General features: G+C 38.9%; 1 protein-coding gene across 2 annotated transcripts in view; it reads left to right on the forward strand.

The window, feature by feature from the left end:
- Nucleotides 1–32: 32 nt before the first annotated feature.
- The window catches only part of TBC1D9 (TBC1 domain family member 9), a 56,101-nt gene continuing 40,692 nt past the window's right edge, over nucleotides 33–15,441 (forward strand). For both annotated transcript variants that reach the window (XM_085313216.1, XM_085313217.1), the window contains exon 1: nucleotides 33–270. In XM_085313216.1, the coding sequence (XP_085169342.1) occupies nucleotides 144–270 (127 nt within the window). In that variant the 5' untranslated portion in view covers nucleotides 33–143. The remainder of the gene's footprint in view (nucleotides 271–15,441) is intronic.

Consider the following 15,441-nt stretch of genomic DNA (forward strand, 5'->3'; position numbering starts at 1 on the left):
GCCGAGGACATGTCGCTGCTGCCGCCGCCGTCGCCGCCGCTGCTTCCGCGGCCGCGCACGGCATGTGATGCGCCCGGAGCCTGAGCGGCGGCGCGGGCGGTGCGTGCCGGCCCGCCGGGCCGCCGTGGGGGCGCGGCGGGAGCATGTGGGTGAACCCCGAGGAGGTGCTGCTGGCCAACGCGCTGTGGGTCACGGAGCGCGCCAACCCCTACTTCATCCTGCAGCGGAGGAAGGGCCACGGCGGCGATGGCGGCGGCGGCGGGCTGGCGGGTAAGGGCGGCGGCGCAGCGGCCCTGCCTCGCGCGGGTGTCGCCGCGCTCCGCACGGCCTCCGTTCCCCGGCGGAGCCGGGGCGGGGGGGGGTGAGGGCTGCGGAAAGGCCACAGACCCTGGAGTCCTTTTTTATCTTTTATTATTATTATTTTTTTCCTTTTCACGTTGGACCAGGGCAAGGTTTCCTTAGGTTTTGCGCCCATGACGCCTGCTGGGGAAGCTGAGGCTTTGCCCAGCTGGTCAGGGGCATGTGATCCCTTCATAGGTTAGGGTGTGACTTAGGGACGTTCACGGAGGGCWGTTTTTGAACTTCTCATCCTTTAAACTGAGACTAAGTTGTAATTTGTAAGTACCTGCCACAAGAACAGGTTTGCTTTGCATCCCCTGTATTCTTCTTTGGGGTATCCTGGTAAGGTATGTTCCCTGAATGCATTGTTTTCAACCCTTGGCAGCTCAAAACACCTTTGTGGAGGTTTGGTCATGTACATTTTGGTCTCTAAAATAATGTGTGCATATGTTTGTCAAGACCTTTCATTATTTGTAATCAATATATATGCATTTTTATTAAAATAGAGAATACAGAACTCAACAGTGCTACCACYAGTGCCGCTTGAATTGACAGAAATTAGTCAGACTTGATCTCTGAAGACTCYGATTTCTTCCTGGCCCACTTGCATTGAAACAAGTGCTTTAGACTAGTTAGAATAAACATATGGATTGCGTATGTTTGGTTCAAGGTTCTCTGTATATTTGCTAAAAGATCAAATGTTTGTTCAGTCTTTGAATACTCTACAGACTTGTAAATAATTTACAGTCAACTAAAGCACCACTGTAAAGTGTTTTTTCATGTAGRCCCTTGAGGTCTTCAGTGCACTTTGGTGGTGTTCATTAGTGTACCYGCCTCATTCTTGCATAGGAAGTGACCAGCGGTCACTCCATGTTGACTGTTGGTTGACTTTTATCTTTGAAATTATGAACAAGATTGACAAATCCTTTTAAATCTTCCTCACTTCARAAGTTTACCACCACTGTATTTACCAAGGAATTGTTTGCATTCTTGCCTTTCATAGGTTRCACAACTGCCACTAAGTATTTCTTCTGCTATCTTAGTGCGGTRGTTAAAGAGCTAGAAGAGATGCCTGACAATGAAACGCTGAAGCAATTTAGGATTTACTRATGAGAAAATCGAAGATGTGATTTAGTTATCATGTTCATAAGGGATACTGAACCAGGAGGTTTGTTAGTATGACAGCTAAAGATATAACAAGATTCAGTGGCTGAATGTTGATGCCTAAAAATAAGAAAAATAGATACAGACTTAGAGTAATTGACTGTTGGTGAGCATTAMCAAAAGTTATAGTGGGTTCTCCACTACTGTTCATTTTCTTTTGTTTAAGAAAACTAGATCCTGCTTCCAAAGGTCTCTGTCTGTCTCATGGAGGTGGTCTGACTGGGCATCCTCATGCCTGTGAGGCTGTGTCATTTTTAAATTAGAGATCGTTTGAGAAACCCAGTCASTGTCCCAAATATCTCTCAATTACTGGGGAGAATTTGTGGGGTTTTTTGTTTTTTGTTTTTTATTTGGAGAATTTTAGTTTTTTTTCTCCAGTAGAATGCATGTATATCTAAGCCTTCTTGCAGTAGTATGCATGATAGTCTGATGGTGATATAACTGTACAAAGTGAGGAACAACTCTTGAAGATTTATTTCTTTGAGTGTGAATAAGATTTGTAAATGTGTGCTGCTTCTTTTGTGAAGCTCAGGTAAGCCTGTAGGTAGTCAGACAGGTAGGAGGTCAGAGTACAGAAATAGTTCTGTCTTTGTACGTCTTTTTCCCTTGGAATTTAAGTTTTAGTGCAGTGTATCGGTTATTTGACTATGTGGATGCAGTCCGTATAGTGAATACTGATTTAGAGCGCTAAAGTTATATGCGTATTTTGTAAACTGCTTTCCATGTGGCTGGTATTGCTGTCTGTGGTTTGCCTGGAATCGCTGAGGRTGACAACAAAGAGCAACAATATAGCCAAATCCTAAATTTTTTGTTTGTTTATATGAGGTGTGGGGGCTGTTTTAAAAAAAAGTTGTAGCCTTTTTCCCTATATTGCTAGAACTATAGCTAAACCAGTAGCCATCATGCAAGCATGCGGAAACAGCCTTCATAGAGAAGAAAGATGGCAACATTGTTGCTGGGGCACTCCCAACCTGGTAGGCACAAAAATAAGTGGAGCTTATGATTAGTTTTACTGGAAACAGCAATACTAGAATAGTGTGCCAGTTGCTGTAACACCTGTGGTCTACCCATTGAGGGCCCAGGCAGGTCAAGAAAGACAATGGCTTGCTCTTAATAGGCGAGACTGACTAAAAGGAAAATGTTGAGGGACTTAACCAATCCTGAGATTTTTTTTAAAAAAATAAAACTGCTGAAACTGTCAATAGGGTATGTAGTTTGTAATAAGGATAGCATTTTGGATAATCCTGTGGAAATTCTGTAGATGATAAAGGAAGAACTGTAATGAGAGAGCTGGAGGCTATGTGATCCAAATTAGAGAAATAGAAGAATGAATCTCTTCAWTTTTTTCCCCCATAATTCCTCTGTCTGTAATGACATAATACTGAAGTTTGTTCAAGTATACCCTTAAAAAGTCACCCACCCTTGAATATCACATAAAACTTGGCCAGGAACTGCAGGAAACCAGATCACTTGTCCTTAGAGTTGACTAGAAGTGCTGTATGTCAGATTTTCACTGTGGTGGGAGTGTACTGAATTTGTACATGCAAAGAGGATATGTATACAGCTGTTACATTTTTTTTCTTGTGATCTAATTTCTGCTGGTATGTGCTTCCTCATTATTGACTCTTGAAGCAGTTTGTCTTAAACTGTAGAATGACAATTGGCTTTCAGATTAATGAACATATGGGCTTATCAACATGAAATGGCTTTACTAGTGTAACTTAAACCATGGTTTGACAGTGAGAAGCATTGATTCACTGGCATTGCCATCAAATCCAGCTTTGCCATGAAACTGAACAATCAGCAAGCTGATCTGGGTTAAGACTAATGCTCATCTTTCCTTCCATTAGCTCTTTAAATTTTGATGATCTTAACTTGTGGCTGCATTGTAATCTCATTGCGCTGATGTAGCAGAAGAGCCCGAGTACTTCAGTRTGGGAGAATGGGTATGAGAGGGAGAAGGCTGTGGGGCAGCACTCCTTAACAACACTGCTGCTGGGAGTTTTGGCTGTGCAGCTGGGGCTAAAGGCTGATAGTCGTGTGGACATGACTGCAGTGGGTCTCAGACTTACCTGTCCTTCATTCCTTATTTATTATCCTCCCATGGATRCAGGTTACCACCACCAGAGCAAAGCCCAGGAGAATGGATCTTGTAGGTGTCATTCACACACCTCTGTTCAAAATGAAGTTGTTCCTGCTGACTTTCTGCTAAAGCAGAAGAACATGTTCACCTCACCTGTTCTSTTGGCTCCCCTCTGAGTGTAGTAACCCTTTGCTGGAAAGGCATTCAGTCTGGGGGAAGGGTGAAATCTCAGCAAATCAGTGCAGAAAAGGCTGCCTTTGACTTGGATTTATATAACTTAAACAAGAGAGCTTCCTCTGTTTAAATACTCATTTGGACTTTAGAAATACTTATGRCACTTAGATTAATATTGGATTGTAAGCTGCTAGAAGCTAGAACCTGCTTGATTAAGTTTTAGGACAGTGCCTAATCAGTCCCTAGAAGTCATTTCTACTAATAAAATGCAGCTAATTAATTTGCCTAAGAGCTTCAGCTTTTCTGCTAAGCTGTATGAAGCCATTTTATACTAAATTAAGGCCCACACTCTTCTGAATAATTGTGTGACTGGCTCGGACAAACACCAGTGCAACTTTCCTGAATAAGTATGCCCTAATTGAAGAGTTGAGTTTTATTTTTCCTCTTAAATAAAAGGAAAATGGGGGAAACTTGTAGATTGGATTTTAATAGCTGCACTGTAAACCTTTTTTSCTGCATTACTCTTCCAGGACAAGAGCAAAAATGTACTTTCCTGCTTTAAATGCATTTGATGGTTGATCAATAGTTTCCATAATGAAATCATTTCATGCTTTGCATGTAATGCCTAGCCTATGTTTTGCTTTTGAGTGCCATTAGTCAAGACTTTGATCTTCCTTTTGTTCATCAACGAGAAAAAGCCCTTCTTTTTAGTTGTCTTATTTTTCTCAGTGGTGTTGGTTGTCTTTAATCTTCTCTTTTTAATACCTAGTCTACTATTTGACAGCTGTCAGTTTGCCTGTTTGTCAGCTACCTCCCTTGATCAGYTTGGTAGCTTGGCCTGTATGAAATGCTTTGTTCCCAATAGAATCCACTGTGTTCTGGCATTTGCAACCCGTATCAGCTGGAGCAGAGGAAGGTGGAGAGAAYATGAACCTAATCTCTCCAGTGATTTGGACATTGTGCCTTACATTACCCATGGATGTAAGGATCTTGATTATGTCTTAAGTTTTATAAAAACTGGAAGGTTTATGTTTATTTGTGAGATATATACTTAATTGTGAAGTGAAATAGATTTACAATGTCTCCATTTGCTTTCTGCTGTGTTCTTGTAGTACTTGACAAACTTACTTGAAAACAGTATTTCAAGAAAGTAATGCAGCTAATAGTTGACAGCATAACAAATGCTTTTGCTACAGTTTACAAGAACAGAGATTRAGGGTGTGGCAGGATTAGTTTATGTGACTGTGTTGTGCTTCTTTTTGTATGTGCATACATTTGTGTATGAAACATGAAATTCTAAGTCGCTTTCTTTAAGATGTTGTTATTGTAAGRTCCCTTTGAATCCCCAAGCAAATAACTTGTTCTTCTTAGCTTGCAAGAGCTATGTTTTTTAGGAGTGAATTATTTTGCAGATAGGATGTTTATGCTTACAGCTGCAACAGCTCGTGTGTGAGAGTCAGTGCAGGTTTGTGAGTCCATGAGATGTTGCCAGTGATTCTAATACTTAAGAGGAAGAGAGCAGAAGGAAAGCTGCTGATTTCTGATGATAAAAGTAACTGATAAAGTACTGTCTTTCTCACCAGATATTTTTTTGTGGAAGGGGTTGACATATAATTTCCACAGTTGAAAGGCAGAAAGGAAAGATTCTGGTCTTGAYTGACTGATGCTGGCCTCCAATGTCAAGTCTAATACAATTTTTTAATACTGTGACAGTGTTCTAACTCAGAACACTTTTCTGTAGCCTTCCTGAACAGTATAGTTAGGAGCCCAAATTTGGAGAAGGAATTTTGCCTTGTTTTCATCCTCTCAATTTGGAGCATTGAGGAAAGGATAGCTTAACCTGCTGATGTTTGAGGATTAGAAAAGCTTTTGGCCAGTATGTCATTTATCTTCATAAAAAGATGTTGTACACTTTAACAAACTTGATGCTTTTTCTCCATATTGACTAAAGCAGTTAAGATTTTAACACTTGGTACACTTCAGAGAGGAGCGTGTGTTTCCTAATACTTGGAAAAAAAAGCAGTTACTAAAATGTATGCAGTTAGCATAGCTTATGAGTGATCAGTTTATCCATCAGCTTTCCATGTGCATTCTGGATCATGGAGTGGAAATGAGTCTCTCGCACTCCCCTTGGTCTTCTGTTGTTACAAATTGTCCTCTTGTTGTTGCATGTTTTTTTTTTTCTTTTTTCTTTTTTAGGATTTGCTATGGCTCTACTTGCTTCTTCACACCATATGATATCCATTTTGAGATGTCATCCAAACGTCTAGAAATGGGCAGTTSAACTGCTGTCTGATTCTCTGGATTGGCTCACTAGTCTTTGTACTGAATTCCCAGATATGCTTATTTGGAAGGTGTCCAGTCTTGTGCTTCTGTGGATCCCCAGTTCTTACAAACAGTATACTGTTTGCACAGATACAGTGATCRAGATGAAAAGTCTGTGCTGCTTGGTGCAGCATAGCTTCTGCTTCCATACTGTATTGCTTTTTGGTGAAAGATTTCTTTTCCTATCCTTGATGCTGCTTCATCTTTTACCCTTTGAGTAGTGTGACCCATCAAGGCCTCTGAAYTCCTTTGTCACTTGCTGTTTTTGCATTCTAACATAATGCTGTTGCTTGATGCTTGGAATTCAAAGATGTTTTCTGGGCCTGCTATGTCATCTATATCTATATATAGATAGACATATAGATGAATATATATAGTTAAGTCTAGGCTTCTTAGTAATTTTCTGCATTATACCACAGTTTGCGTCACTTACAGTATGCTGTTATTGCCTAGTACCATACCAAAAGGTGTATAGAGAATGTGTCACTTTTCCACAACAGTATTGATATTTGCATCACTCTAATATCCAGTTACTCACTTATATAAGAATGTATCATATTTCAGAGGCACCTCATGGATTTGACATTTTCAGTTAGTTTTGTAGAATTAAAAAAAGGTTCCACAAGTTAGGCTGGTATAGACTGTTGCATGCCTTTGAAAGTGGATTAAARCACACACATTCTTGTGTTCTTCATGTAAACATTTGGCGTGTGCAGGATCAATTCAGTTTTCTGTGTTCTTCTCAAAAWATGTTCTGCTGTTTTGATCCTTCGTAGGATCATACTCTGTAATGTAGCTTTTTCTTATTAGAGGCCAGAGTTGTTGCTGCCACTGAATTTACTGAAATACTAAGATAGAAGGTGTATAAATAGTTTTAATAGTTTGATTGTGAAATTTTGGTCTTTCTCAGCTCTGCAATTGCTAATCATACTTCTGAAGTCTGATTTATGTTGACATTCAATACTCAACATTTATACTTTGCCTTCAAATCCAGTGCTAATGTGGGCTTAGATCCTGAAGGATTTATGCAAAATCATGTTTGGTTTTCTTTCCAGTTAGAGAAACTCTAGTCCGAACTTCTCATTGCACCATTTTTATTTTTTTTTATTCTGAAGTTTTCAAATGGTTCTGATCCATTTGGTCTGATGGGTTTGTGAATTCCTACCACCACAACAGCCTCCTTTTCAGCTAGTAAGTTTTCTACATATTTTTGGTTCTTTCCTCACTGTTCTCTGTTCTGCTTCCCTTTTCCATTTTCCAGTATTTTATTACCCAGAGTTCTTGGATTTTCTGTTCAACATTCTTTCTCTGGTAAAACACCTCTCTGATAGCTTATTGAAGTCTGATTCTGTCTGTGTTGGTATTCAGTCAGGACAGTTAGTCTGCATTACTTCTTCCAAAACCTGTCTGCCTCTCCTGAGGTTTAGCTTGTATTTGATCCTGCTGTGCTTCAGGACTGTTCGTTAGTCCAGGCTGAATTAACTTACTGTAAATGCTTCGGTTCTCRATTTTGTCTCATTGATGTTTTTTCTTGTCTAAATTCAATTTACAATCAGTTTTCCTCCTAATTTGGCAGTTCTTCTTAAAATTGGTCATACTTACTCGATTTGTTCATGAATCTTATGTAGTTTACCTGAATCTTATGTTGGTGCAGATGTAGTTGATTTAAATTTCACCATAAGGTGAAACTGTGTTTAATTTGCTTACGCTATTCTGAGGGAATGGGATATTTAAGAAGAACACAAGTGAAATTCAGTGGCTTCCCTTCTGTTTTGTTGATGGTTCTTGGCTCTGACTTTCCCCAAGTGTGTTTCTTTTCGGGGTTTTGTTGTTGTTTTTTAACAAACTTCGAAGGAGTGAGTTTTGATATTTTACTAATATCTTGTTTGTTATTTTTAAATTATTGGCTATTATTCTAATTGATTTTATATGTAATATATAAAATAATTATTTTAAATTATCATTATTATTATAGAAGTGCCTTGGAAACAAGTGTTAACTCTCTCTCTTCTTCTCACTGCTTCTCCATGACCTTAAAGGTCAAGGTGTGGTTACCATGTAATACAAAATTTATTTTCTCCAGGTGCGTGAGACTTTTTTTTTTTTTGTCAGAATGTCTGTTTCTTCTGATCTATAACCCTTCACATACCTGTAATTGTCTAGTAGGTCCTGTTGGTACTCATCTCTGTACCCAGCCTTTTCCCACTTCTGTTAGAGTTTTGTTTTGTATCTAGTAGGTTTGTTTCTGGGACATCTATTAATTGAATGTATTATTTGTGAGTTAACTCCGCTTAGGTGTTTYGTTGTCTATAAACTTGACCTTGGTGTAAGTTAAGACAATTCTTTTCATCTGTGTGCGTGCATTCTGATTTTGTCTCCGAGGAGAAAGGCGGCAAAGTTTTACAATTCTAAAGTATTTTTAAATGAAGCTTAGTAGATAACATTGACCAATATAGTCATATCTTACAATGATTAAGGCTCTTCAATTTAACAAAATCACAAGAAATTCTAAAAGCTAAAAGTCTAAACACAGATTTAGATTAGAATTACAATATAGATTTTAAGAGATGGCCATGAGTCATTTGGACACCTTGGCAACTACTGTGGTAGATTTTCRATTGCTGATCACTGTTGTGATTTCTAGAAGATAATCTAATTTAATTGCAGTTGTTAAACTTCAAGGGGTGATGAAAACTTTATTCTTTACTGCTTTATGCTGGCAGTAGTTGAGCTAGATCATCACACTGGCCCTTCCTGAGTACTGTATTTTTTTTTCYTAAGATTTTGTTAGATTTTAAATCTGTTCTCTCTCATTTGTATTCCTCAGCTTGAAGACAGAAAGAACAAGTACTGTTTTTGCTGMTTATCTTGCTAAATGTCAGCAGAGTGTCAGCACTTCCTTGAGTCAGTTTCACTGCAGATATTTGAAAAACTTAGGCACAAAGGAATCTCTCGATAGGCAAATCAATGTACTGTAAAGTTTTTGGGGAGAAAAAGAGCAATGAARGCAGTCATTGAGGGAGACTTAACAAATTTTAGGCTTTAATTTCAAAGAAAGATTTTTTTTTCTTGATGCAGTGCTACATGTACATATAAACCAATGCTATATAATTTGTATGAGAAGACCATTATCGAAGAAGTATTTAGGGATTTTATTGCCCYGCCCCTTTTTCGAAATGAATGCACACACAGAATGCAGAACTGTCTATTCCATCATAAAATTTCAAGGGTGGTATTCACCATGATGTTTTCATACTTTTGTGGATATTGTTACCAAGATGGGAAATTTAACACTGATTATTCTTCAGTGGTATATGATACTTACTATTCATTTAGTTTGTCCCATGAAATCAAATAGACCTGATGACTCATTTGAAAGGATATGTCTATAATGCTGCCTATGGAATTCAGATTGTTGTTTAGGTTGGGTTTTGACAGACAAGTAATTGGGTGCCCTCTTCCTGTAATAACAAATGAGTGAGCTGATTACATAAACACGTGGACTGCCTTGAGAAAGAATGAAAAAATAATGATTCATTATAGTGACTAGGAAAAACAAAAGCTTGTCTCTATCTTAGCTATGTATTACTATGAGTTATTGTTCGTGCAATCCAGGAAGTAATGTCTAAGCTTTAGGAAGAGTTTGTTCATTGTCTGTGAAATCGATATTAAGTTAAATGCTCAGGATGAAACCGCAGTGTGAATCAACCCTACTGAATGAGACTTTTTCAGAAATCAGCCCAAGTCTGCAATCCAAATGGGTCCCATCGGTGTTCAGAGTTAGGACCAGAGAGCATCCCATGTTTATTCCACATAGTGGGAAGAGAAAGGGTCTTCAACATGCTTTAAGTATTAGGAACCRTTTAAGTAGAATGTGTTTCATTCAGTGTTGGAATGTCAGTATGCCTGTTTTTAAAAAACAGAACTTACTGAAGCATGTGATTTTTGCAAGATTTCTTAGGAATGTATTGAGACATTCCAATCTGCAGGGTTGAGCTCATACATAAATAGACTATTGACATCAATGGGACTACCTGAGTAATAGTTCATCAGCATGGCTCCAAGAGTCACRGTCTGACCTGTATTAAATCTTACCTTTTTTGGAATGTGTACTTCTACATTTGTTCTAGGTGCTAAAAAGATGCATACATGCTGTTTGTTTAGGTATTTTTAAATTAAAAATCTGTTACTGAAGATATTTGAGRGACTGACAGGCTGTTTAATGTAGAAATGATGGTTTGTCAGCAGTCACCTTCTTTTGGAAACAATTTATGTAAAGTTTTATAGTAATAATAATGGTGAGCGATGTGGTGCATTTCTGTTGTTGCAGGCCTGCATGATGGTGTTACTAGCMCAGCAAAAAGAGCCGTGCATATATTGAAAATGATCCTCAGCAGTCTTGCTCCTRTAGATAAACTGCCCCTGAAACAAAGGAAGCACGGACCCCTGGCCAGGTGGTAACGCTCAGATCTCTGACAGACTCGGTGAGGATACCACAATGAGTATCCCTACAAGTGGGAAGCCAAGAGGAAGCAGTTATACTCTGGCTTCTGCTGTCCCAGCTCCAGGCTAAGCCAGTAGCAGTGGCAGTTGAAAGGTTAGAAGAAAGGGAAGAGGTGAATAAATAAGGAACATCTGCTCTTCTGCCCTGCCCGTGTGCGCTATGGGGTGCTCGCACTGTTTTTCAGCTTCTCCCTGGAGTAGAAGGGTGTATGTGACTCCCAAGAGCTACTGGCTGCTCCCCATCAAGCATCTGTGTCTGCTGGACTCTAGGCTCTTGTGCAGCAGCCGTAGCTGCCAGGCGGAGCTGCAGAAGGGTGTGGCAGCAATGGCGGAGGGCTCCCAGGAGCCAGGCGAARGACAGGCAGCTTCTCTCTTCTCCCCAGAACATACGCTTGGCATCTGGCAAGCTGGGGAGGAGAGCAGGTCCCTGGATGGCAGTGAGTATGAGATACAGCAGTTGCACAAGCTGCAAAATGACTCCTTTCAGGTCTAGGCAAGGCTTGTGCAAGTTGCCTACGGCACTGAAGAAGGGAGGCATCATATTATCATTGGTCTGAACTGAAAACACCCCAAATCTGAGGGTTGCTGTAGCTGAACTACAAGTGTCACTTTCTGATCTTGTCCTGAGCTGGTTAGTATTAGCTGTGCAACAAAGCCATGGTTGTCTTTTAGGCCTTGAAGGGTCGTTATTCATTGTAATTCATAAACAGTATCTAAATAGGTTTTGGTGCTTTAATATGGCATTCAAAAGGTAATATATAATCCGGATCTTCAGTCTTGACTGTGTAATCCAATTTACCTTGAGGACCTTGTGAATTTTAGTGGGTAGAGCATTGCAGGGTCACAAAGTTAATCATAAGATTGCTGTCAGAGGGACTGTAGAAAGCCGTAAAAACTACTTGATGTGTGTGCATGCATGCGCCTTTTTTAATTTAAGTCAAAGCATGACCTTTGGTGATAAAGGGTTACTGTTTGTCAGTGGAAGAAATCCTATTGTAACGAAAACTGATTGTTCATATGTAAGATGCAAAACCTTGCTTTTTCATTTTAATTTAAACATCAGTAACTGCGAATAAATTAGCAAATTTTTATGAGAGATAAACAAGTAATCAGTAGTTATATTTTAAAATCAAGAGAAGAAAGAGGGGAGATCATACCTGGAACAAATAATTGTCACAGTCATCAAGTATAGGAATACATGTATAGCCAAGCAACTAAAAACATTATAGCTTCTACAATTATCTGTCTTCGTATGTAGTATAAAGTTTGTGTATTTTCAGTAGTGGTAAGTCAAGATAAACCAACCTGATTCTTCTGTAGGTCATCCATTGATTTCATTACCATTTGTGGGCAATTTGTAAGCAGTCTGGCGCTGCCTGCAGATCCCGAAGGAGAGGAGAGTGCAGTGATGTTTGGAAGAGTCCAGCTGGCAGAATCAATTGGGCTAGTCTTCAAATSAAGATGACATACCTTTCTGGAAAGTGCCCTTTGGTCAAATAGAAATCATTTAGCTTAAAGAGGGTTTGTGTTATACTGGAAATCAGGCTTCATGTTGAAGTAATCCCTTCTAGCTAAAAACACTTTGAAATTTGATTACTAGTATAAAGTTACAAGCAGAGTACATCATAATTTAATGCACAAGCACAGACTACTAATCTCTACACTTTGTGTGATGGTTGTTGCCCATCCCCCTACTGCTTAAGACTAAATGTGAGGCACAGTGTTCAGATAAGTAAATTGTAGTATGATTTCTTCCCTCAGTGTAAATTGCATCAAGTAACAGAATGCCTGTCCAGTAATACCATCCAGGGCATTGTATGTCCTTCCAGTAATAGGATGCAAGAGAAATTGCACAGGCCTCTTAGCCAGTTGCATCTGTGTCTTTGCTGGTTTCCGACATCACATTTGTGACTGATTTTCCTCTGCTGATTCCTGTGTTTCACAAAAAGGAAAGAGAATACTGCATGTTTTTCTGCTCTTTTGCTTTGTGACATAAGAATGCAAAAGAGAAAAATGAATTTATTCAAAAAGTCCTATCAAACAAAATAAAGATGTTCTCCTTTCTCCCCTCCTCTTCCCACGTCTATGTCTGGTTGCTGCAGACATCTAGCATGGGTGTCTGGTGGGGCTGATCCTAGATATAAGGTTATTTGTGCTTGAGTGCCTTCAGAATTGGGGCTGTCATCAGTTAGTCAGGCACTAATCCCMCTAACTTTTAACAGGTACTTTAAATCTGTGCTCTTGAACTGTTCACTTGTTCAAGGGCTTGCAGGTCTAGTATTCTTGCATCGGAATTTCCKTCCCTTGTTTCATTACATCTTGTGAGAAACCTGATGAAATAAAAGGAAAGAAATTTGCAATCGGTATGTCATATTGGTATGATAACTGGTAATTCACTAGCATTTGCTCAACGAATGATCTAATCTAAGCAATATGATTCTTTCTTTTTTACATGTGCTCTCRGTTGCTTGTTTCTTCAGTGTTGCTCAGAAGGTACTTGCTATTTGAATAGGTAATGAACAGGATTAAAATCAATTATTTCTTTTATTTTGATTGTTTCCAGCTAGAAATTCCTCAGAGAGATTATCAATTTAAACTGCTCTTACTTCATTGCGGTTGCATCACAAATCTGCATTTAAAAAAAGAAAAAAGACCTACAGTGCAAAATGGAGCAGTTCCTGAAAGACAGCAATAAGGGTAATTGTTTGATTAGAATAGTAAATATTGATTGGCTTTAACGTATAACAATGCATAAATTATTTTTGAAATACCACATGTATCTTCTGTCGAAACAGATATTCCATTATATAAGTATCTGTTGCAATTGATTCAGAAAGCTAAACTTTGGATTTTCGTTAGATCTTTTTGGAGTTCTGTAGATTTTCTTCCTTTAAGCTTGCTGGAGGGACACTTCTACAGCCTATTTCCAGGGAAAATGGACTGGGCAACTCTCACTGCACCAATGGAAATTATTCCTCTTTTTTTTTTTACGTGTATTGTCTGTTGTTTTGATGTTGGCTAGCCCAGTGCTCCATCATATGTTGGTTTGCTTTGTATTTTTTTTTTCCTCCTTCTTCTTCTCCTATCTTCAGTGTCTTAGGGAGAAGGAGCAGCTCTTAACTTGGTGTTGCTAAGCCAGTGAGCTTATTCTGTTTTTTTTTTTTTTTTTTTTTTTTTTGTCCTCAACTGTATATCCCAGTTGCACCCTCCCAGAGCTAGTGACAAAATTGGTAGGACCATCCACACACAAATAAGTTTGGCAACAGCAGGAGGAAAGAAATCAGTGTATTTCTAAAGATTGTAGAGGCTTTATAGTGTGTCTGCACCCCAGAGAAGAGTATATTTGGCCAGTATACAACTTTATTTAATATTGCATCATGCCTATTACATATTTATTACTATCAGTAGACAAGTGAAGTTGTAAAGCATGAATAATCTTTGGCATAAGCCCTGCCGCTTGTTTGCAGCAAATCCAGAGGAGAAGCTCATAGTATCTGATTTGATCCATGGTCCAGCTGAGGAAAAACTCTTAAACTCACTAGTAACTACACATTTGAGAATCCTTGCCCATTGCTGGAATGAAATGTGTACACATTGTTTCCTGGACCAGAGTTGTATTTGTTTCTTGTAATGGTAGAATGGAGAGTATATGTAACAGAAAAGGATGCAAGATGATGAAAATTAAAAAGAACACTATAAACTACTTCAGTGTGCTGTGTTTGAAAGGAGTCAAGATGTATCTAGGGAGGCTGGTGGAGTATTGATTGGGGGAGTTTGTATACACCAGTAATCAAAAAGATGTGAGAGGTGGGAGTGTAAAATTTTGTAGTAGCTGCTAAAGCTAGCTTGGCTAATGAACATTGGACTGTTTTATATGTTACTATTTTGTATTCATATTCTGTAATCAGCAGACACCTTTCTGGCCTTGCTTGCTAATGACCTGATACCATATCCAGGCTTGTTTCTCATGTATTTCTGAATTCTTGGATTAAAAGATGGTGGATATTAGTGGATTGAATGGGTAGAGAGTGCATTTAATTTGGGCTGTGAAAAACTGTATATGRATTTTTCCTCAAACAAATAAGAAATCAAACTGGGTAATACAGAATCACTCATAGGTGGGGTATTTTCAAATGACAGTTGCAGTTTTGTTTGAACAGTTCTACTGAGATGAAAAACGGGTAGTACTTTTTATACCTTTGTGATGCGTTAGCAAGTCTGAAAGAGGAAGAGCTAGGGGAGCAGCCTTCTGTACCACTTACAACATTGCAGAATGGGGAACTAGTAAAACTGACAGTAAAAGATGAGAACAGCTAGTTGAAATTAAAACACTCCTATTAAAATCCCCTTCTAAAATTCTGGACTTTTCTTATTACTATTTAGAAGTCATGGAGATCTTACTAGGGAGTACTGGTAGCATTTGGTATGCAACTGGTRCTCAGTAGCGAAGAATTTTCAAAGCTACTTTGGGGAAATGGAGTGGCTTTGTCTTTCRTCAGTATCCTTTCAGCTGAAAAACRTCTTCACTGGTAGTGTTTTGATCCTTCCTACTCTGAAGAGCCAGACCATAAAACAGCATAATTATCTTTGCTGGAAGTCTTTGGATTATGTTTTTCCTAGTCAGCTGTTCTATTTTGAGCCATTCTAGGGTGTATTGACTTTTTTTTTTTCCAGGACGCCAAAAGCCTGTGAAATGCAGAAGAAAATTAAACAATGTTTAAAYGTGGATTTATAAAACAGCTACCTTCTGCTGCTTTTTTTTTTTTTGTCTGCCATTATGCTAGAATCAATTTATGTTTAAAAGTTGAAGCCTTGTTGAAACTGAAGAGCTTTCCCTGTGGAGTCAGTCGTCT

This window comes from Rhea americana, unplaced genomic scaffold (assembly GCF_003343005.1).
Source record: "Rhea americana isolate MKP2758 unplaced genomic scaffold, rheAme1 scaffold_38, whole genome shotgun sequence".
NCBI lineage: Eukaryota > Metazoa > Chordata > Aves > Rheiformes > Rheidae > Rhea > Rhea americana.